Here is a 22974-nt window from a genome sequence, read left to right on the forward strand (position 1 = left end):
ACATTTGTCAGTGATGCCAAAGACTCGAGGGGCATTGCACGCTCTTTTTTTATTATAGAACGCACCACGCTGTACTTTCATTAAATAATGAACGAGATATGCATTTGAAGGGTGTGTTTGTCAAAGGCGGGCTCATAGTGCCTCATCTTCTCTAAGACATCTCCGTAATTTACAATCCATCAGAATTCACACTCATTTCAAAGCGGCTTTTGTTGCATAAGCCGCTTTTTCTTATCGCCGGGATTTCGCAGGGGTGGTGTGGAATTTACAGGAAGAAGAAGGGTTGCAAATAACTCTTGAGCTACTCGGGATGAACGCGGTATGACTTAAGCCTCTTTATCTTAAATGTGAGTCGTGTCCTTCTCGATTACCTTGACCGAACTGGCGTAATGACACCACCGATTAAGCCAAAAGATTTCCATGTGAATATGCTCGCTGGGTCACTATTAATCAGGGTACGTTCTGAATCCCATCTGGATGCATGAAGGGGGAAAAAAAACAAGGACAGGTTTCACTCCCTGCAGTTTTGTACACAGAGTTCCATGTCACATTTAGGTCTTATCGTCACAAACAGTGATCTCAATTTGCAACTATGTGAATACAGTTTACTGTAATATTGGCAAAAAAAAAAAAAAAAAAAATAGTCTTTGACTTTGCCACAGTTTTAAGAATTATATTTGTTTACTTATTGTTCTTTAAATTTAGCTTTAAAGTCTGAATGAGGTTTTAATATTAAAGTAATAACTTGTAGACCTAATAACAGACCTCATGAAATATTACTCATATGCTTAGCCATATTAACTTCTGTTACTACTGAGAACTAATGAAGACAATAAAGCATTACAGCTGTGGGGGACCTACTTCAAATCAAATCAAATCACTTTATTGTCACACAGCCATATACACAAGTGCAATGGTGTGTGAAATTCTTGGGTGCAGTTCCGATCGACATAGCAGTCGTGACAGTGATGAGACATATACCAATTTACAATAACATCAAATTAACACAGCACAATTTAAACATCTGATATACACATAATTACACTCAACAATATACAAATAATAACATACACTGTACAGTATACAATGCGCACTATATAGATACACATTATTCAATAAAAATAAAAAATAAAAATATATAAAAAAGTATATATATATATAGAATGTACAGTATTGTACTGTATTGACATTCAGGCTGTCGGTTGATAGTCAGTTGTTAAGAGAGAACATAATATAATAATAATAATATAATTTATGACAGTCCGGTGTGAGATATAAGAGTAAGGGTAATAAAGTGCAGTGCTAATGTATTTGATCGTGGGAGATCAAGAGTTCAAAAGTCTGATTGCTTGGGGGAAGAAGCTATCATGGAGTCGGCTGGTGCGGGTCCTGATGCTGTGATACCGCCTGCCTGATGGTAGCAGTGAGAACAGCCCGTGGCTCGGGTGGCTGGAGTCTCTGATGATCCTCCGAGCTTTTTTCACACACCGCCTTGTATATATGTCCTGGAGGGAGGGAAGCTCACCTCACATTCCAGTGGAGCTTAACCCAGCAGGATCATGCTGCAGTGCCAATCAAATTCAAATCAGGTATACCCATGGGATGCACAATAAATAATTTAGAAGTTGGAAAAGTAACCTGCATGCATTTTAAAGCCCTTTATAAAATCTAGGTTCCACTTGGTGCAGGGAAGGTGCTAATAATGTTTAGAGGGCTTTTTTTTTTGTATAATTTTACCATGTCAGTAACTCTCAGTTTTATGAAAACATAATTTAACCATAAGTCAATATATTGTCTGAGCCTGATTTGACCCATCTGACCCCATGATGTTCAAAAGAAAAATGTTGCTGCCATGTATAACCACAGTTTTTTTTGTGTGTGTGTGTATTTTTGTTGTTGTTGACATTTTTCAACTCTTTCAACTCATTATTCACATCATAATACATGCCATTTACATGTTTCAACAGTACTAAATAGCTAAATGCTTAATAATAATTATAATGTTTAAATCACATTAAGTTTCAAGTAGTAAATATGTTTACAATAGAAATATTTCTATACTGTAGGCTATACATCCCCCTGTACCCTTGCAAAATAAGAATGAAAAAGTAAATATGGGAAACAAAACATTTTTTATTCAGTTTACACACAGCAAATGCTCGTTGACTTACAAGTTTTCATCATACAATACATAAAATGTCTTATTGCCTTTGTCTTTTGATGTCCAAATTTCCAGTTTATTTTTATGCCTGGCTTGTCAGGATCAAGCTGTTTGATGGCCAATTTGTTTGAATTTGCAGCAGAACTGACACGCTGTTACACGTACTTTTATCAATAGTGCTTGCCATGTTCACAATCCATCACACTGCTAGCGTGCACTAATACTGAAGTTACCTTTGGTTTGCTTTACATGCACACCAGTACACTGATTACTCCCAAAAATTATCTTATTTAAAAAATCAGACAAAGAAAGACATCCATGTTTACATGACATTTGAATATAATCACTTACTCTTTGCTTTTGATGTCAAACCATGAAGAGGCATGTGCTCAACATTGGATGAGCCAGTAAGAATGGCAGTTAAGGTGTTTACATGCCACGGCATCGCCGTAATTGGCAAAAATCTACCCATGTCGACCAGTTTATTCTTGTCGTTTATGACCTTAAACAAATGGCATTTATTATGTTTACATGACCATATGCATTGTTGGTTTATTGAGCAAAATCGGTGACCGAACGCACATGTAAATGTGCTCAATGAGGGCTCGTTGCAGTACCATATTTGACCACAGATTTCGACTGGGGGAAAATGAGGGGCGCTGTGGAGTTCAGGAGGGCAGCAGATCCTCTGTCCCCACATGCTCCCAAATCTATGTCAAACACAGTGTAATGGATGTTTCGGCTACATTACAACTTAAAATAGAATAAAAACTTATACTATGCCTGCTTTTAAATGCTTATGTCTGCATTCTGAATACATTTATGGGTTAACAAATTACGTTATTGTCAGTTTATATTATGGATCTATGTTTCAAGTGGATCAATATTTAGGTAGTGCTCTGCTCTACCTGCCCATATTGACGAGCCACTCCTGATATTAAATATATTACGTTAATGATCTGTTTATATATATATATATATATATATATATATATATATATATATATATATATAATCAATAATACAAAATAAAAATTCCAAGAAAATAGCTCTTAATATAGGGGTACGATTTGAATGGTGGGTCCCCTGGTAAATGGAAGAGACACAAGTTGTGATCTAAAATGCTCAACTCCTTAACTGAAACAAATTCATGGCTAGTCTTTGTATGTGACATTATTGTATTATCTCTATTTTGTTAACTACGTCTCATGGAAGCTGTTTTTGACTTTGCCCTGTATGATTGTTTAGCTTGGCAATGCCAGTTAAGATCATATTGGGTAATGTTTTCGAATAGTTGCCTTGGTCAAACTCCAATCAAACAGCAAGCAACACTTATCTGACCACTGCTTGCATTACTTTTCTTAAAATGAAATAGATAGACAATACATTTCTACCAACTAAAGACTTTATCAGCCAAATAACTTCATTGCATTTTGTGTGCACTTCCACATTAAATTCGGGATGGACTTCAAAGACAGCAAAAATCTATTCAGTTTACTCAATTAACACATGACTTGTATTACATAAAGCTAACTAATATTGGCATTACTGTATATTTTTGCTGAATATTCAGAGGGGAACTGGCTCCCCCAGTTGAGCCTGGTTTCTCCCAAGGTTTTTTTTTTTTCTTAATTAACTAACATCTAATGGAGTTTTGGGTTCCTTGCAACAGTCGTCTTTGGCTTGCTCACTGGCAAATAATTTTAAGGCATGCTTTTTTTAATGACTTATTTCAATAAAACTGCTCAATGAGGCAGACATTACAGCATCATTTTCTATGAAGCTGCTTTGAAACTGTTAATTGTGAAAAGCGCTATACAAATAAAATGACTCATTCACAACCATAATGCTTTCTCTTCTGCTAGACTAGAAAATGAAGAGATAAATATATCAAATGCAACTTTTCCTCTTCTGTGTTGTCATGCTGGGCAAAAATGTGCTAAGGCCACTGATTTGACACCAGTTTTTGTGCTCCTCCTGTGTAGAACATAAGAGATACAAATTGATCATAGATCAGTATTCACAGACATTTGTCTTTTGTTCTTCTACAGGGGTCAGTCTCAGTGTCTGTTGTTTAGAGATGATACCTCATTGACATCAGTCATTATCATCACTGTATTCGTTAGGTCAACATGGCAACAGGAAGGAAAGGTCAGTGACCCACCTGTGTTAAATAATGTTTATCTGAATATCTGCATTTGAATATGTGTATTATTATTATTATTATTTTTTATGTAAGGCATTTATAGGCATGCCTACATAAAGTTTAGCTTATGTATCTTTAAATAATATGATGTAATCTAAACGTGCCTTTTGTATTTATACATTTGGGATGTCTTCAACTTCTCATTTCACTCACTGACTCATTGACTCTTTTAACTCTTACACAAAGTGTGTTTGTTCTAACAGCCCTCCCACACTGGAGGCAGCCTGCACATCTTTCATCTCAGTATGTATCTTCTAGTCCACTAACTATATCTATGATCTTACCTCCTTTTTTTCTCTTCACCAGGCTCCACTTCAAAAGGTGGAATAGTGCGTTTCCCTGATGATGAGGAAGATACTACCATTAACAATAGTTGTGATGAAATGCTTCAGGATAAAGCCATCACTGCTCTACCAGAGCCTGATGGTGCATATCTTGTTAAGGTGAAGGAGAACACTTTTGAACATTTTAAAAGAAAAATTTAGCAATTTTTTAATTTTTTTTAATTTTATTTATTAATTTTATTTAGGAAAATGAAAAAGAGTTATTGGACATACTATTTATGAAATTAACCTGTTCTGATTGTAACCATGGGTATATTTATAGATGAAGTTCCTGTTTACAAACAAACGCTTGGTTTCGGCCACTTCCGTGTTCTTTTGGCACAGCAGAAAAGAACTGCTTTCAAAGGGTGTTTTGCATAAATTGAGCTGAAAAAGGCCAAAACATGTCGTATGCGGGGTTAAAACACACAGTTTCCGAAAGATAATTGGAGATTTGGGCTTCTTTAAATTTCCATCAGGATCGGTGCATCAGGACAAACTCAGGATTTGACATAAATGATGATATTTCACAGATCACCGTTATTGTTTTTGCATCTGCTCTAATGAGACCCACTTGCCTCACAGCTGCTGTTTAAACTTTTCATGAAGAAATCATGTAACCGGTCCTGCTCGACCCACTCCTAGCAGGATTCAAACCGACGTCAGCCGACATGGGAGGTGAGCGCTAACAAGGAGGCTATAGGCTACAGCCTCTAGCGTCAGTGGCTAGTGTGCCTCTTGACACATACCACACAGCTATCACGTACCAGCTGGCTCCCGTTACAATTGCACAAAGTCTGATCACAATCGCTGTGACATATGAGGTGAAATATGAGTGACAGATATGAGGTCAGATATGATCTAACAATGATTTCATATCACCATGTTATGGTGCATACCAGGATTGGTATTGGCTCCGATACTGGCATTTTTTAGACAGATTGGGTATCAGTCTGATGAGACGATCTAAATCCGATACCGCATGATATTCATGGTTGTTACTGTCAAGCTCCAAAAATGGCATAAAAGAACAATAGCCACCATGTAATGGTGCATTCCTCCTGTGAAGTTCATACTTACAAGTTTGGAGATTGTAAATACGATTTGATGTGTGTTCAAGTGATTTGAGACCCAGTTTGCGATTTCAGATTTCTTTCTTTTCCACTTTCTAGGAAAGCTTTTTTTTTTGCATTAATGTGACAAAATGAAGAGCTAAGTTGCACATTAAGTGTTGTATGACAAATTGCTTGCTATGTGTCTCATTTGTAATTCGCTTTGGATAAAAGCGTCTGCTAAATGACTAAATATGTGTATTTGATGATTTATTTTTCTATTTTATCATTCTTGTGCAACCACAGATACAGTAAGGATGGGAAAGGTAGTTTTGTTGCACAAGCCTGTCACTACATAAAAAAGCAAAATGAGTCTTATTTTCTGAAAAACTTTACCATTACTCTTTATTAATAGTACAAAAAATCCATACAAACTTTACTGCGCAGTCAAAATCCACAAGTAAAACCTCTTGGTTACGTGGAACGTAACCTTGGTTCCCTGAGTGGGAACAAGACGCTACGTAATCACTATGAGACATGTCTGAGTGTCACGTGGTCTGAAGCCCTTATACAATCATGCCAATTTATTAGCTGATGGCACTTAAGCGACGACCCTAGGGAGCTACATCACGGCCTCCATAAAGGTGCCGTAAAGATTTTCTGCAGGAAGGCACGAGCCTATGCAGCTGCTAGAGAGTATGGCCAGCTACGCAGTGTCTCGTTCCCACTCAGGGAACCAGGGTTACGCTCCACATAACCTAGACGTTCCCTTTCGTAAGAACTTATGCTGTGTAATCGCTATGGGAACGATATACATTCACGCCATGCGAACAGTAGCTGCCAACTGTCTAAGCCCGTGTGACAAGCATATAGTGATGCACAAGCGAGCTTAATCATCCGAATAAAAAGAAGGAATTATGAGGTTACTCCTGTTCCAACAGAGAAAACCTGGGAAGCAGGAGTCAACCCATGTCCAGATTATAAAATCTAACAAATGTATGTGGAGAGGACCACCCTGCTGCCATACAGATGTCCTCCAAGGACGCACCTCTAGCCAAAGCCCATGAGGATGCCATGCTCCTCACAGAATGGGCTCGAATACCCGAAGGCGAATGTAAACCGCACTCTTCGTAAGCACTTGAAATTGCATCAATAAGCCAATGAGACAGCCTTTGCTTGGACACCGAAATGTGTTGCGGTCACCAAAGCACACAAACAACTGTTATGACTTACGCCACTGGCTAGTACGGTCAACATAAACCCGCAGTGCCCAAACTGGGCAAAGCATATGCAAACTTTCATACTCCTCCGACTCAAATGGGGTGGATAGAAAGCCTGAAAAATAATAGTCTGCGAGGGAAATTATGTCGAAATAACCATGGGTAAATAGCCCAAATGAGGTCTTAACCCCTTGAACACCCTGGTGCAAAATCCATACATAAGGGATTGATCGACAGGGCATGCAAATCACCAACTCTTCTAAACGATGCCAATGCTACTAGCAGGGCCGTTTTAAGAGTCAAAAACTTATCAGTGACTGTTGCCAAGGGCTTAAAAGGAGCACTCGAGAGCGCCTCTAAAACAACAGATAAATCCTATAAAGGAACGCGGACGGGATGAAAAAGTCTAAGCCTGCGTACCCCACACATAAAACGAAAGACATGAGAATGTCTACTGACAGAGACTCCATTGATAAATGTATGCTCAACCGCTATAGTGGCAACATAGACTTTAAGTGTTGCTGGGGCAACCCCGGCCCCGAGACGCTCCCGCAAAAATTCCAGCACTGTACCGGCAAGGCAGTGAACTCGATTTTCACCTCACGCTGTACACCAAGAAGCAAAAACACACCAGCTGAACGTATATAACATCCTAGTTGAGCTTTAGCATTGAGAATGGTATCAACCACAGCGGGGAATAACCCATCATTCAAAAGAGCTCCCCGCTGAGGGGCCATACCCATAACTTCCACAAGTTAACACCAATGACTGCATCGCCAAGGACCCCTCTGAAAAGCTCCTGAAGTTTGCAGACGACACCACTGTCATCGGCCTCATCCGAGATGACCAGGAGTCTGCATACAGAAGGGAGGTTAAACAGCTGGCTGTCTTGTGCAGTCAAAACAACCTTGAGCTGAACACGCTCAAAACGGTGGAAATGATTGTGGACTTTAGGAGGAACCCCCCAACACTGTCCCCCCTCACCATTCTAAACAGCACTGTGGCAGCAGTGGAGTCATTCAGGTTCCTGGGCACTACCATCTCACAGGACCTGAAGTGGGAGACCCACATTGACTCCATTGCGAAAAAGGCCCAGCAGAGGTTGTACATCCTTCGCCAGTTGAGGAAGTTCAACCTGCCACAGGTGCTGCTGATACAGTTCAACTCAGCGGTAATTGAGTCCGTCCTCTGCACTTCAATAACTGTCTGGTTTGGTTCAGCTATGAAATCAGACATCAGAAGACTACAAAGGACAGTTCAGACTGCTGAGAGGATTATTGGTTGCCCCCTGCCCCTCCCCCCTTCAAGAACTATACACTTCCAAATCACTCTGGACCCCACTCACCCTGCCCACTACCTTTTTGAACTGTTGCCTTCTGGCCGACGCTTCAGAGCTCTGAGCACCAGAACCGTCAGGCACAGGAACAGTTTCTTCACCCAGGCTATCCATCACATGAACAGTTTAAACTGCCCCTTTGAGCAATAATTAATGTGCAATACACAGCTTAGTCTTTTTATAATATCCAACACATCCTACCGCTTCTGCCATTACATTCCATTGCACTGTACATAACCGATTGTATATGTGTGTATGTGTGTGTATGTGTGTGTGTGTATAGGTATGTATATGTAAGTATGTGTGTATGTATGTGTGTGTGTGTATATATATATATATATATATATATATATATATATATATATATATATATATATATATATATATTAGTCTATTGTGTATTCTATATATACTTTTTTCTTTTCAATATTTATCTATTTCTTTCAATTTTAATAATTTTTTTAAAAGTCTTGTTGCTGTTTTTGTATTGTTGTGTACTGGAAGCTCCTGTCACCAAGACAAATTCCTTGTATGTGCAAGCATACTTGGCAATAAAGCTCATTCTGATTCTGAAGTCCGACTGGGGGTGGCAAATGCTGCCCTGTGCAGCAGACTGATCTGAAGAAACACATAAAGACACGCTGTCGGCCACTGATGCACCAACGCATCGATGCCCAGCGGTGCGGGGGGCGAGAGGCAAATTTTTTTCCAAAATCTGAGGATGTAATGTCCTCTCTCCAGGCACCAAGCCCTGTCTGGACAGAAGATCCACCCCCTAATTCAACAGGCCCGGAACATGTACGGTTCGTAGAGACGGCACATTTTCCTGTGCCCACAGATGAATGCGACGTGCCATCCTCAGCATGGCATGAGAGCGCACTCCTCCCTGGCGATTGATGTAGGACACCACTGTCCTTTTGTCCGACTGGATGAGGACATGGCTGTCCTGAATCTCCGGGAGGAAAAACTTTAACGCCAGCAGCACCGAGAACATCTCCAGACAGTTTATGTGCCAATATTGCCGCTGGCCCATCCAAAACCCTTAGGCTGGACGACCCTCGTATACAGCGCCGCAACTCATGGAGAAGGTGTCTGTCATTATCACCATGTGGCGACACACCTGTCCTAATGGAATGCCCAACATCAGAAGGTGGGTCCGTTTCCATCGTAACAGAGTTTGGTAGCACTCATGCATCACTTTGAAGAGATGGAATGCATGCATCAGTGGTTGAAATACTTTTGTGGAGTTCATCCAGAACTGAAAAGGTCTCGCATACAACATGCCACAATCATGAGCCCCAAAAGCCTGTGAAATGTTCTCGCAGGGAGAACACGTCCCACTTTGAACATCGCTAGACAGTGGCGTAATGACAGAAACGTGAATTGGAGACAGGCACGCCTGCGAGTCCAGCTCCACACCTATAAACAGAGTCTGTCAGGACGCTCTTGTCTAGGTTTACATGCAGTCCTAGATTGCTCAAATGACTGAGAATGACATCTCGATGCTGGGCAGCCAAAGTCTCTGCCTGGGCTAACACCAACCAATCATTGAGATAATTAAAAACGCAGATGCCTTGAAGCCTCAAGGGTGTCAACGCTGCATCCAAGCATTTTGTGAAAATGTGTGCCAGTGCAAGTACAAACGGAAGGATGCAAAATTGCCCTTTGCCCCCAAAAGCGAATCTGAGAAAACGCCTGTGCTTCGGCGCAATCATAATATGGACATTTTTTATGAGTGTCCTTCAAATCTGTTGTCACAAACCAGTCCCCTGGCTGCACTTGTGACATTATTTGTTTCTGCATCAACATTCTGAATTGACATTTCATTAGAGTGAAATTCAGATTACTCAAATCCAGAATGGGATGTAAGCCATCTGAACTGAATGACATAACCATGCTTATTGTTCAAAGTACCCAACTCGAAAACTCTCTTCAGCTGCTGCCAAGCCGACAGATGGGCAGACAGATGAATTAATGCATGACTCTCGCCTGCAGCATGACCTGTAACCACTAGATGGTGCGCTTGGTTTACTTTTGATGACTGCTCCAGAAACAGCGGCACAGTGGAGGGAAGCCTTCGCTCCTCCAATATTGTGGCTGGTTGAAGGGAATATGAAAATGTTTTGCCTTTATTGTATTTAGGCATAAATAATGAGCACCCTGAAATGTATCTACAGCAGGGACGCTGACAGAATAAATCTTTTCACTAGTATTTTAAACGGGGAAAAGTGTATGAACATTGGGGGGAATGTTTATTTGAGAAAACTGGTTCACCACAACAGCCCCAGTATTCTTTATGAGGGGACCACGTGTGGTGCTTATGTTCACTGTGTGTTTTGTGTACACTTGCGCCTGATGAACATTGAATTCTGTTACTGCTTTTTTTATTTTTTATTTTTTATTCTGAAGCGTTAAATTATTTTTTTTTTATTATGTTCGCTCCCCAGCAAGGGAGAAAACTGAACCATATTTTGGTTGTCAGCTGTTCGAGGCATATACAATGGCGAATTTATCCCAATACCGACCGAAGGGCAAGGGAAAGTCCAAACGGAGCCGATATTAACTCAAAGGCATTCTTTAAAACAATGCGCTTAGTTGGACTGCAAAACCATCGTGTGTAGATCCAACGGCTGACTGAAAAGAGCGACATCCATGCCGCCACTGAAAAATCGAGCAGAGATAGCAGTGCGCGTCTCTTGTCTCACCAGAATGCTCACGTGGTCCACAAACGGGCGAAAGAAAAAACTAGTTAAAATACCTTTTATCTCCTGATAGAATCCCGAAAGAATAATGGCACTGACAAAGCACTCCGCACTTGGTTCACCATCACTCCTTTGGGGAATATTCTCTTATTCCATCCCCCTCGTTCTGCGGCTGGGCCCATCGGTCCCTGCATGATCCCTTCCGCTGCAAGCAGTTCGCTTCGAATGGTGAGGGGAGAGAGAGAAAGGCCGAGGCCACTCCTCCATTGCTTTATTTATGTACATTCTCCCAGAACGACAAAGGGGCCAATTTTTTCCCTTCCAATGACGAATTCTCTCATACAGCGTTTTAATGGTGACAGATCAAGACGCTTGTGGTATCTATTTCGCACGCTTTGTTCATCAGAAAATGGCCGCTGAGCTAGGCCTCAGAGCATGTCCGACGAGACTCCTGCTTTCGCTCAGGGGAAGGGAGACAAACACAAAGAAAGAATCTGATGTCCGTTCGCACTCCAATTCTCTCAGACACAAATCGGAAATCCCAAACGCTCCTGCACATGGAGCTCCAAAGGCTGTGAAATTGGAACAAGTGGGAATAATGCCTCGTGGTGAGAAATAGAGAGACTCGAAAAGCACCGCTGTCCCCGTCTGACCCTTGTAATGTTTGGAAGAACCCAATGAAAATTGCTCTGAAATTTACACTGTATAAATGACGTCCTTACATGTTCGACACTCAAAAGGTAGAATTAATAGTCCTCGCTTCGACATGCGTTGCTAGAAACAAACACGGGCTTAGACACAATCGTGCACTGAAGAACAGAAAATCTGACTCTATGGCATGAAAGCGAGTGCCTTTATGGAGCCCATGACGTAGCTCCTTAGGGGCGTCGCTTAAGCACCATCAGCCAATAAATTGGCGTGATTGTATAAGGGCTTCAGACCACGTGACACTCAGACGTGTCCCATAGCGATTACGCAGCTCAAGTTCCTATGAAAGGGAACTGAATTATTACCAATAACAGTTTGCTTCCGCCATGATTCTAAAATCCACATGCCCCAACTCAGAAAGTCTGGGCTCAAAGTTTCCCACTCGCAACTACGACTTTGTGGTGCACGACTCATAAATACGATCGTTTCAACATGACTGAATGCACAAATTCTAACAGGATACAGGCTACTGTTTGTGAAAGGATAAACTAATACTATATAATACTTCAATACTAAAATTATGTGTTTGCATTTATTTTGACTGCAGTAATTAACATGTTAAACTTGAACGGCTGTTGTAACTTAAAACATTGTAAAATTAGGATGAGAAAGTGCGGGCGGGAAATAAGATGAAAGAGCGGAGCCACAACAAGCTGAGTGATGTCAGATGCAGAGCGGAGTGAAGGCACACGATAGCAAATTAGCAATGTTAATGTTAGCAGCCGTGGAAATGAACGAGCAATCGTTATTATAGTTCAAAAGGCCAAACAGCGCGGTTGCCTGTAGTGTGACATCACGTTAATTTCATCTATACATTAATTTGCTTTATATAATTAGAGTGCTAAGGATGTTCCTCCAGTAGTTGTTGTTGTTTTTCAGAAATATTTGGTATTCTCAAGGGCATAATATTAATTTTAGATCAGCAGCCCCATTATAAGATGCATGATGAAAATTCTGACTGTTGTACTGTGTTTACAGGTGGGATTTTTAAGGAGCCATCACAAATATGAAATTGTCTTCTCTTTACCGCAAGTCCCCACACTGGGCAAAGATGTCTCCCTTTCCCCCGCGCTTCGGTCTACGGCAAGACCACGCCTGCGTGCAACACGCATCACACCACGTCCTGAGGGTATGCATTTTTGTGATGGTCTTAGACCAAAATTTACTTCACAGATCTTAGTCCTCTTTGACTGTAGGTTTTTAACTGGCTCTCTTTTACTACCTCCAAGTGTGTGTTAATTTAATTATGGAAAGCCAGGTTGTTCCCACTGGAACAACCTGGGTTAAATGCCTTGCTTAAGGTGATGGAAGTGATATCAGAAAAATTAATCTCGCTTGGCATTGATCTAGCAACCTTTGTGATAGCAATCCAGATACTTACTATAACCATTAAGCTTCTTCAATCCTGTCTTTGGTTTCATACTAAGGAGAACCTTGATATAAAACACTGATAGATTTAAAGATAAGTGTAGATAAAAAATCAAGCAGTAACATACTGTAAATATTTTTAAAAGGGTATATATAATATTAATATAAGGGTAATATTTTGAAAGCATGAGAGCTATCAGAGCAGATAATGTGCATATAAGATTGTTTGTACCCACTAATAAAACATCCAGCCAAATGCTAGATGTCATGCCATGATCAATAGTCACACTCCTATTTCAGTCTGTCATCGATCTTTCCATTAGCTGAAACTCACTTAGCGTGGTTATAGTAGTGTCATTTTTTGCACAGTTGAATCTCAAGGGAAATCTTTGTAGGTTACCTGTATCTGGGCATATAATTTGTTTAAATAGTAAATCTTTTACCTTGGTAACTGATGATTTTCCCCCCTAATTTCCCCCACTACACCCCTTTTTGACCCCCCCCCCCCCCGATTTGGTTTTCCGTGCCCTTTTAAGGGGGAGCGAGGGTGGTTTGTGAGTACAGCGCTCAGCAGGAGGGAGTGGTACAGGAGGAACTCACTCTGGTCAACAGGAGCAGAAGGGACAGCAGTGTCAAAATTAGATTACAGGCCAGAGTCATGGGTGAGAAACTCTCTCTCTCACACACACACACAAACTGGTGACAGATCTCCAGTCATTTATAACAAAATTCTAATTTTAAAGGTAATTGTAATTTTTGTGCCACTATAGCGTCAGTAAACAGAATTGCAAAAATAATGCTAATTGTCCAACAGATTTAACACTGAAAAATTTCACATATCACATTTGATTCTGATAATGAATCTAAGCCACAACTCTAAATTTTCTGGTGTGCTTAAGAAACAATACAAGAATTAGTGATGAAACAAACACTCTAAATTAGGGATGCACGAATCCGATACCTGGATTGGTACAGGCTCCGATACTGGCATTTTTAGACGGATTGGGTATCGGTCTGTTGAGACTATACTGCATGTTATTCATAGTTGTTACTGTCAACTGTCAAGCTCTAAAAATGGCATAAAAGAACAATAAAAACACAAGTAAAGTAGCCCATATTGTGTTTCACCAGACTGTGAATGAGAAGCATATTAAAACTACTGTGAACTACACACAGAAACTCAAAGGTCTTCCTGGAGTGTTCAGCCAAAATAAAAGCCCAAGTGTTTTAAAGTTAAGAAATTATAACTGAAAACTCTAATATTTATTATTATTATTATTATTACTACAGTAATATTTAATATCATATAAAAGTTGATGAGGTTGCAATGAAATAATTGTGTGAATGAAAAATGCACATATCATATCAAGTGGACAATAAAAGAGATCTGAATCCACTTCAGTGTCCAGATACAATATGAAAAAAGTGCAAAGAGAACTGAATTATTTTACACTATAGGTTTTCACTATAATTTGGCTACTGTTAACTTTGCTGCTGCATTATTCAGTACACTTAGATTTTTCTTAATAAGCTACATATTTTATGTAACAGTTTTTTTTTTGTTTTTTTTTGTCTCTCTATTATAATGAAAATATGTGTAGTTAGAGGTTTGTGTTTCTTTACAAAAGAGTACTCAAAATCAGTTCTACATAGTGAAGTATAAACAAACAAAAAAGAACAACACTGCCGGGATTGGGATCTAAAAGTTTAGGTTTCGGAATCGGTATCAGAAGAGAAAAAGTGGTATTGGCGCATGCCTAAATTACAGAAGATGTGCCTCTATTCTTTGATTTTGTCACTTTGTTATTAAAATACTATAAAAAAAATAAAAATAAATAAAAAACATGCTCATTTTGATGCTCAGAATAATTAAAGGACATTAAGTGAGGTATGGCATTGGAAATCACTGTTACTTTGAATGGGACAATAATTAATATAGGACAAACTACCCTTGTCATTCACAGAACGCCACCATGGGACACCAATGTTACTTGATGGAGTGCGGTTTATTGGAGAAGAAAAACAGGTCGCCTCCAAAAATAGTGACACAAAGAAGATGTGACTAAAGCATGTACAGTCGAAGTTAGAAGTTTACATACACTTTGGTTGAAGTCATTAAAACTCATTTTTTAACCACTCCACAGATTTAATATTAGCAAACTATAGTTTTGGCAAGTCGTTTAGGACATCTACTTTGTGCATGAAATGAGTAATTTTTCCAACAATTGTTTACAGACAGATTATTTCACTTTTGATTGACTATATCACAATTCCAGTGGGGCAGAAGTTTACATACACTAAGTTAACTGTGCCTTTAAGCAGCTTGGAAAATTCCAGAAAATGATGTCAAGCCTTTAGACAGTTAGCTTCTGATGGGAGGTTTACTGAATTGGAGGTGTACCTGTGGATGTATTTTAAGGCCTACCTTCAAACTCACTGTCTCTTTGCTTGACACCAAGACCCGGCTGTGATCAGACAGTGCTGATGATGATGGTGCTGTGTGTGTGTGTGTTGTAACTTAAAACATTGTAAAATTAGGATGAGAAAGTGCGGGTGGGAAATAAGGTGAAAAACGGAGCGGAGCCACAACGAGTTGAGTGACGTCAGAGGCAGAGTGGAGTTAAGGCACACGATAGCAAATTAGCAATGCTAACGTTAGCAGCCGTGGGAATGAACGAGCAATCGTTATTATAGTTCAAAAGGGCAAACAGTCGAAGCTATCTTATTATACGAGATACAAAAAAACTGCCAAGCTGATTCGAAACAGGTTGCGTTTGTCATCCGTTACCATGACAGCAAGTGGACTTTTGAAGCTGAAATAATGAGTGGATTAGCTATGCTGTTTCAATCAGCAAGAGAGGAATCACAGAAAACCTGGATATATTTTACCAACTTTCTTGGCAAGGAGGATGAGTCATGGCCAGGCACAGGGGAGAAGGCTACTAATATTACATTAGGCAAGACTGAAAGTTTTGTTTTCACAACTTGTAAATTAACTTGGTAATAGAAATCAGCTGTGAAATCGGTGTCGATCGGGTCTGTGTCTTCTGGCAGGGTCCAGGTTCCAGCTTTCAAATAATAGACTGGTCCGGGTCCAGGATTTCTCGGTTCTGCATGGGTACGGGTAGTACATTTCCAGGTCTCTTTGGGTTCCGGCATGAATTTTTGGACCCGTGAAGACCTCTACTCCACAAGTCTGGTTCATTCTTGGGAGCAATTTCCAAACACCTAAAGGTACCACGTTCATGTGTACAAACAATAGTACGCAAGTATAAACACCATGGGACCACGCAGCCATCAGACTGCTCAGGAAGGAGACGCATTCTGTCTCCTAGAGATGAATGTAGTTTTGTGTGAAAAGTGCAGCTCAATCCCAGAACAACAGCAAAGGAACTTGTGAAGATGCTGGAGGAAACAGGTAGACGAGTATCTATAACCACAGTAAAACAAGTCCTATATCGACATAACCTGAAAGGCTGCTCAGCAAGGAAGAAGCCACTGCTCCAAAACCACCATAAAAAAGCCAGACTACAGTTTGCAAGTGCACATGAGGACAAAGACCTTACTTTTTGGAGGAATTTCCTCTGGTCTGATTAAATAAATATGGAACTTTTCGGCCATGATGACCATCGTTATGTTTGGAGGAAAAAGGGTGAGGCTTGCAAGCCGAAGAACACCATCCCAACTGTGAAGCATGGTGGTGGCAGCATCATGTTGTGGGGGTGCTTTACTGCAGGAGGGACTGGTGCACTTCACAAAATAGATGGCATCATGAGGAAGGAAAATTATGTGGATATATTGAAGCAACATCTCAAGACATCAGCCAGGAAGTTAAAGCTCAGTCGCAAATGGGTCTTCCAAATGGACAATGACCCCAGGCATACCTTCAAAGTTGTGGCAAATAGGCTTAAGGACAACAAAGTCAAGTTATTGGAGTGGCCATCACAAAGCCCTGACCTCAATTTGATAGAAAATTTGTGGGCAGAACTGAAAAAGCGTGTGCGAGCAAGGAGGACTACAAACCTGACTCAGTTACACCAGTTATATCAGGAGGAATGGGCCAAAATTCCAGCAACTTATTGTGAGAAGCTTGTGGAAGGCTACCCAAAACGTCTGACCCAAATTAAACAATTTAAAGGCAATGCTACCAAATACTAACAATGTGTATGTAAAATTCTGACCCAATGGGTAGGTGGTAAAAGAAATAAAAGCTGAAATAAATCTCTCTACTATTCTCTCTGACATTTCACATTATTAAAATAAAGTAGTGATCCTAACTGTCCTAAGACAGGGAATGCTTTCTACGATTAAATGTCAGGAATTGTGAAAAACTGAGATTAAATGTATTTGGCTAAAGTGTATGTAAACTTCTGGCTTCAACTGTAAATGATGTGAACAAACAGAAATTATAGCACATGAATGTGCACCAGAAATGTGAACACACCATCTCACCCGCAGTCCTGGAGGATCTCAAGATCAACTGATGGGTTTCTGCTCTAATGTAAAGATGGAGTCTCTGTAGTCTACTGATGACAGGTCTGCTATTGGCATTACAAATTCAGCCTAACCATAGTTTTTAAACAGAATTGTAAAAGCGTGTGCACTACGTTTTATCCAATTTTGCGCAAGTGGGCATGGGTGGGAGTTCTGTGGGCATATGTGTGCAAACTGTTGGTGTATTGTACGGTAATGAAGTGGTGCAAAGAGCAGTTTGCTATTCAAAACCATTTCTGTTTTCAGCGTAAAGTCCAAATTCAGTTCCTACATTTGCATTTTGGAGATTCCACCAGCAGGTGGTAATAAAGTTCATGTCCAAACTCTGAAATATAGAGGAACTTCAAATTAAGTCCCTGCAATCGCCGTTTTATGAAACAAAAATTTATTAGATTTGTGTCAAATCTAGAGGTCATTGTTTATTTTTAAAATATTATTATTACTATGTGTATATTTACAGTTGTATTTATGATCTAATTTATATTGGTATTTTTCCACCTGTTGTTGTAGAGTGATTTTTATATCACTGCAAAAGGGGCCGGTGGAAGAAGTTGAAGAGGAAAAAATGTTTGGATTTGGTATGATTTTTTTGACCACTTCGTTATTTTGATTATATTTTCGTTTAATTTTAAGTGTAATTTGAATATAGAAATATTTTTGGTAAATTTTTTTTCATGTTTCAAAATTTTTTTAATTTTTTTTTATCAAAATCGACTGGTAGAAGTGAAGTGCGTGCTGAAACAATCACTGTTAATACTAGCCATTATTTTGTGTGTCAGTAGATGAAAATGATTTACTTACATTCTCTGTAATTTAACGGAGCCTACATCCAAATCCTGAACCACATTTTCCATGCGTATAAAAGGAGCGTGTCACTTCATAGAATTATGCCAGACATTCAACAAGGACACAGTTAATGCACAAAAGAATGTAAGGACATATTTCTATTCTTCTTATTCACTGCATACAGTCCAATTACATTACTAACTTCTTATGATTGTGCTGTCTTTGTTTATAACGCTTGTGCTTGACTGGGAATGGACTGTATACAGTAATAAGACACAGACCCTGCAATAACCAAAGAACCTCAGAATTAAACTGCACTTGACCCAGCCTATTAGCGCTTTGCATGCACAATTTCGCCAGACACATTTGCAGCTAGACTTTGTGCATGCTTGCATGAAAATACCAAAACTTCATGGCCATTCCCACTAATTTTGCACTTATGACTTATAGCCTAGCACTGCACTTAGCACTAGCACTTTTAAAATAGGGCCCCATAGGTTCTTATGGGAATGGAGCAATATCAATTTATCTGGCTAAATAAAACTGAAATGTTACACGTTCAGCTTTGTCAACAAAATGTGCTGTTCTGGAGCTTGAGTATGTGTAGTCTGTACTCTGTACTGATAGTATACTCTGCACTTACCCAGATAGTCTGGAACAGATTACTTTTAACCCGTGTATGATTTATGACAGACAATAGGGAAACCTTAAAGGTGCTGTAAGCAATTTTTTTATGGAATGGTGTGCAGAAAAAAAAAATTCTCCCTGAAAGATATCACTGACATAAGTGTCCTGCGATATCTCGCCAGTCTCTGTGACAGTACTAGACTGTATAAACAGCAAACAAAAATCTGACCGCTGGCCATGGACAAATTCTTTGATCAATCAATCAGTAGACTATGATGTACTTTCTGCCTGTGAATCATTTTGCACCTTCTCAGAATGTAGTTGTTGAAGCGAAACAATCAGGTTTAATGCCATATTTAGATTCATAACAGTTGTCAGCTGAGGGCGCTATTTTGCTACTGTAGTGTTTAAAAACCATGAGAAGACAGACTGCTACTCTACTTTTCGGTGATGGTCTCAACACCATGTTTGGAGTGCATGGTTTTGATAAGAGGGGTCCTGTCTAATTCAACGGCTCACTCTTGTGGAAATTCCAGAATGGTGAAAATTGCTTACAGCACCTTTAATTAAAGGGGTCATGAAGTGCTTTTTTTTTATTTTTTTAATAATTTTATTATCTTCCCTGAGGTCTAGATAATGATCACTGATAATGTTAGTGAAGTTTATTTTTCTCCAAAACAGTCAAAATTTAGTAATAAATGATAATTTTCCACCCTGTTTTTTGCTCTCTGTCTAAATGCTCGGTTTTGGCCTCAGCTCCTAAATAAACATCAACATAAATGGCCACTGTTCTGATCCTCAAAACATTTTGAAATACAATTGGAAGAGAATGAAAAACCCCACAATATTAAACTACATTTCAGGGTTTACACATAACACACATCCAACACAGTGCTTCCGAATATACTAAACTGTTCATTTCAAGCACAACTGGACACGAGAGGCGTGTCACGTCAAAAGCAATAGAACCTATTATAATCAATGATGCTGTCTGACAAGGAAGTGTCCATTGCAGTAAACGGTAAACAGATCTCCCTTTCTATTATGCGCTGGCACTACTACTGCCAACAACAACTCAAATAAACGGTTTAGAAAATTTGTGTCGACGCGCCCGGTGTAGACAGCCTCAAGCCATTGTGTCGCGTCAATGGACGCGCCCAGTGTAGACAAGGTTTCAGCACCATAAACTATCAAACAGTCATGACATTTGAAATATTCATGAGTGGAACAGTTTACTTACGTTTTTGATCGTATCCAATAGTGTTTTTAACTGCCCCATCCTTCAATGGCAATTCCTTTGCAAAGCTTGAATCGTTTTATGACTGGTTCACAAGCAATCCACGCTGAAATACGCTTTAGACACATTCACATGACGCAAATTCATAGTTCAAAGCACAATGAAGATGCACATATCCCGTTTCCAGTCTCATCCTGTCCTGAGGTGCACATCATCAGAAATGCATCAAAACTATCAAAGACATCCAACTAGTGTGTGTTTAAATACACCAACAATTAAAAATAGCATAGATGGGTGAAAGAACAGTATGTTGAGCAGTTTGTGCACACAACATGTGGCAGCAGCAGAATGTAACCAAATGGTTTAAAACTGAGTTGTAATTTGACACCGCGTCTTTTAAAAGTGATGCCAGAGACATGACAACAGTCAAAAAATAATAATAATTCAGAATAGTCCAGATAGGTCCCATTTGGTGTTTAGGAATATTTAGACCACACTAGGCCACACTGTTTGCCCTGCTCTGTCTCTCTCTGTGTTTACGATCTGAGCCCCAGGGCCAGTGGACGGGGCCAAGGGTGTGATGATGTAAAGTAGGCGTTGATGTTGTTGCTGTAGAGGCAGTCATTAATGAGTACCCTTAGTGACGTAGGGAAGTCGTGGAAGTAGAGAACGAGGTGTTTTGGCAGCTTGGTTTCAATACATGCTTTTATTGCATTGGGGATTAAATTTTGAGTTCTGAAATTTACAGTAGGTTCTTATAGTAGAAAGACCTCTTATATGTCAAAATATCAAGGAAAATTTGATTCCTCGTGACATGACCCCTTTAATGAAGTAAAATTAAATAATTAAGAAAAAGGACACCCTGCTTCTCTTCCCACTGACATTCAAAAGTGCTTACCGCAGTATTTAGTGATTTAATCATCAGAGGTCAAAATCATCAGAGGGCAAAAACACTTTTTAAAATTGTATAGCCAGGAGCATGGTGTACTGTATAGATTTTTCCATTTCTGTACCACAAGCATCACCAAATGAATTAGCAAAACCACTCTTTTCAAACAGGTTTCCTGAACATGTCATTGGTCAGACAAACAGATCGTCCTGCCCCAAACTCACGTCACCGATTGAGTCAGTGTTGTTGCTTTGCTCCGCTAGTGACTATTGTATTTAATGTGTTTGAAAAGCACTGAACTTTTTTTAAGCTTGCACGTGAAGTCCTACTTGAACCCCACCATAGTATTATGTAAATATTTATTGGAATGTATTTGGATTTTATTGGATATGTGTTACTATTAAAAAGAAAGAAATCAACAAACAAATAAATAAACATTGTGCACTTTCTATGCTTTTAACAGAAGGTGACTTGCAGTAAGCTCAGCAGGATATTTACATCCCACATATGCTCAATGTTAGGACAATATGTTAGGCTGATTGTACATTATCCCTTACTTAAGGCTATATGTAACCGGTGTCATGAACAGTTTAAACTCTTGCTTTAGCGCAGCACTTGATTGACAGGTGAGAGATGGCACGTCACTGCTGCCTGAGACGCATAAGGATGGCATTTAAACCTCAAAAGCGATGTGGTCACTGGTCATGTGTTTTTTATCTTCCTCCGGATGTGGTTTTGTGATCAGATCACAGAAGGTTTTGCACCCCTTTTACGCCTGTATTTAGCGCTGACCACCAGCTATAAACAAGGTTTAAAATGACAACCTGAGCTAGTTCATGCGGTTCATGGCTGTCCATACAACCTGAGGCCACTTCTTTAAATCGTCCTCCCAAATCCCATCCATCTAACAAAGAAGAAGCTCCGTATTAAGCTCCGTCAGGCTGTGCTCCAACATCTAGATTTTTGAATGAATGACCAACACTGCAACAAAAGAATGAATGGGTGTACGGCACAATGACAACTGTTGTCCTGTCCCAATACCCACACTTGATACTTAATTGCGTGTGCACGTGGCACCAAGTGTTCAAGACTGTCCCATGTCTGAAACATGCCAAAACTCAGTGCACGTAACCCACACTAAACCGCTTCGGAGCGGTCTTTATGGATACAAGTGCATCCCAGAGATCATCACATTCAGGAGCCCACACCCTACCCACGCTCCTACCCAGGCAAACAGCGTATTTTCACTATGATTACGTCAAGGAAAGCTTTTCAATATACAGTATGTTATATATTATAATCAGACAGTAAAACATTTTTTTTTTTTTTTTAAACGTAAAGGGCAGTATAACATTCACAACTGGTTGGGATGACATAACAGCAGCATCATAATTACTAAATATGTATTTATGTGTATATTTATGTACCTCTTTGTTATCCTTCTTGTCTAATCACCTTATTTTGTTTGTTCTCGCCTAATACCTTTGGTGATTTTGGTAATTTATCAGTCAGTGTGACATACAGTATACGATTTAGCAAATGATTTTTAAAATAAAAATGTTATTAACTACTGCCACTGAAAGTGGGCTACAACAGTCACCCTTACCAACAACAATTAAGTCTTTTGACTGCAACTACTAAAAAAGCTGTCGCAACCAGGACCAACATCATTAAGTCTAGGAGTGTCCGAACGTGCAGTCAAAAGTCACACAGTCGCAGTCTTCATGTCTACTTGCACACTGTGACTATGGCTAAACACCAGAAATACATAAGACAAGTGGGTAATTAGGCAAGTCTGAAACCGCAAGAGTGGGTATTGGGACAGGGCATGTGTTTACCTCCTAATGTAAGTAATGGACATATTT

At 39.7% G+C, this 22974-nt stretch overlaps 1 protein-coding gene across 4 annotated transcripts in view; it reads left to right on the forward strand.

The window, feature by feature from the left end:
• The window catches only part of LOC127444899 (UPF0687 protein C20orf27 homolog), a 32041-nt gene that overhangs the window by 664 nt on the left and 8403 nt on the right, over positions 1-22974 (forward strand). For 2 of the 4 annotated variants that reach the window (XM_051704528.1, XM_051704530.1), the window contains exons 2-5: positions 4213-4312; positions 4674-4810; positions 12687-12837; positions 13613-13738. In XM_051704528.1, coding sequence (XP_051560488.1) covers positions 4294-4312; positions 4674-4810; positions 12687-12837; positions 13613-13738 — 433 coding nt within the window. In that variant the 5' untranslated portion in view covers positions 4213-4293. Of the gene's footprint in view, positions 1-1325; positions 1590-4212; positions 4313-4673; positions 4811-12686; positions 12838-13612; positions 13739-15040; positions 22856-22974 lie in introns of those variants that run through there. The other 2 variants (XM_051704527.1, XM_051704526.1) reach the window with 2 other exon arrangements.

This window comes from Myxocyprinus asiaticus, chromosome 8 (assembly GCF_019703515.2).
Source record: "Myxocyprinus asiaticus isolate MX2 ecotype Aquarium Trade chromosome 8, UBuf_Myxa_2, whole genome shotgun sequence".
NCBI classification, from domain to species: domain Eukaryota; kingdom Metazoa; phylum Chordata; class Actinopteri; order Cypriniformes; family Catostomidae; genus Myxocyprinus; species Myxocyprinus asiaticus.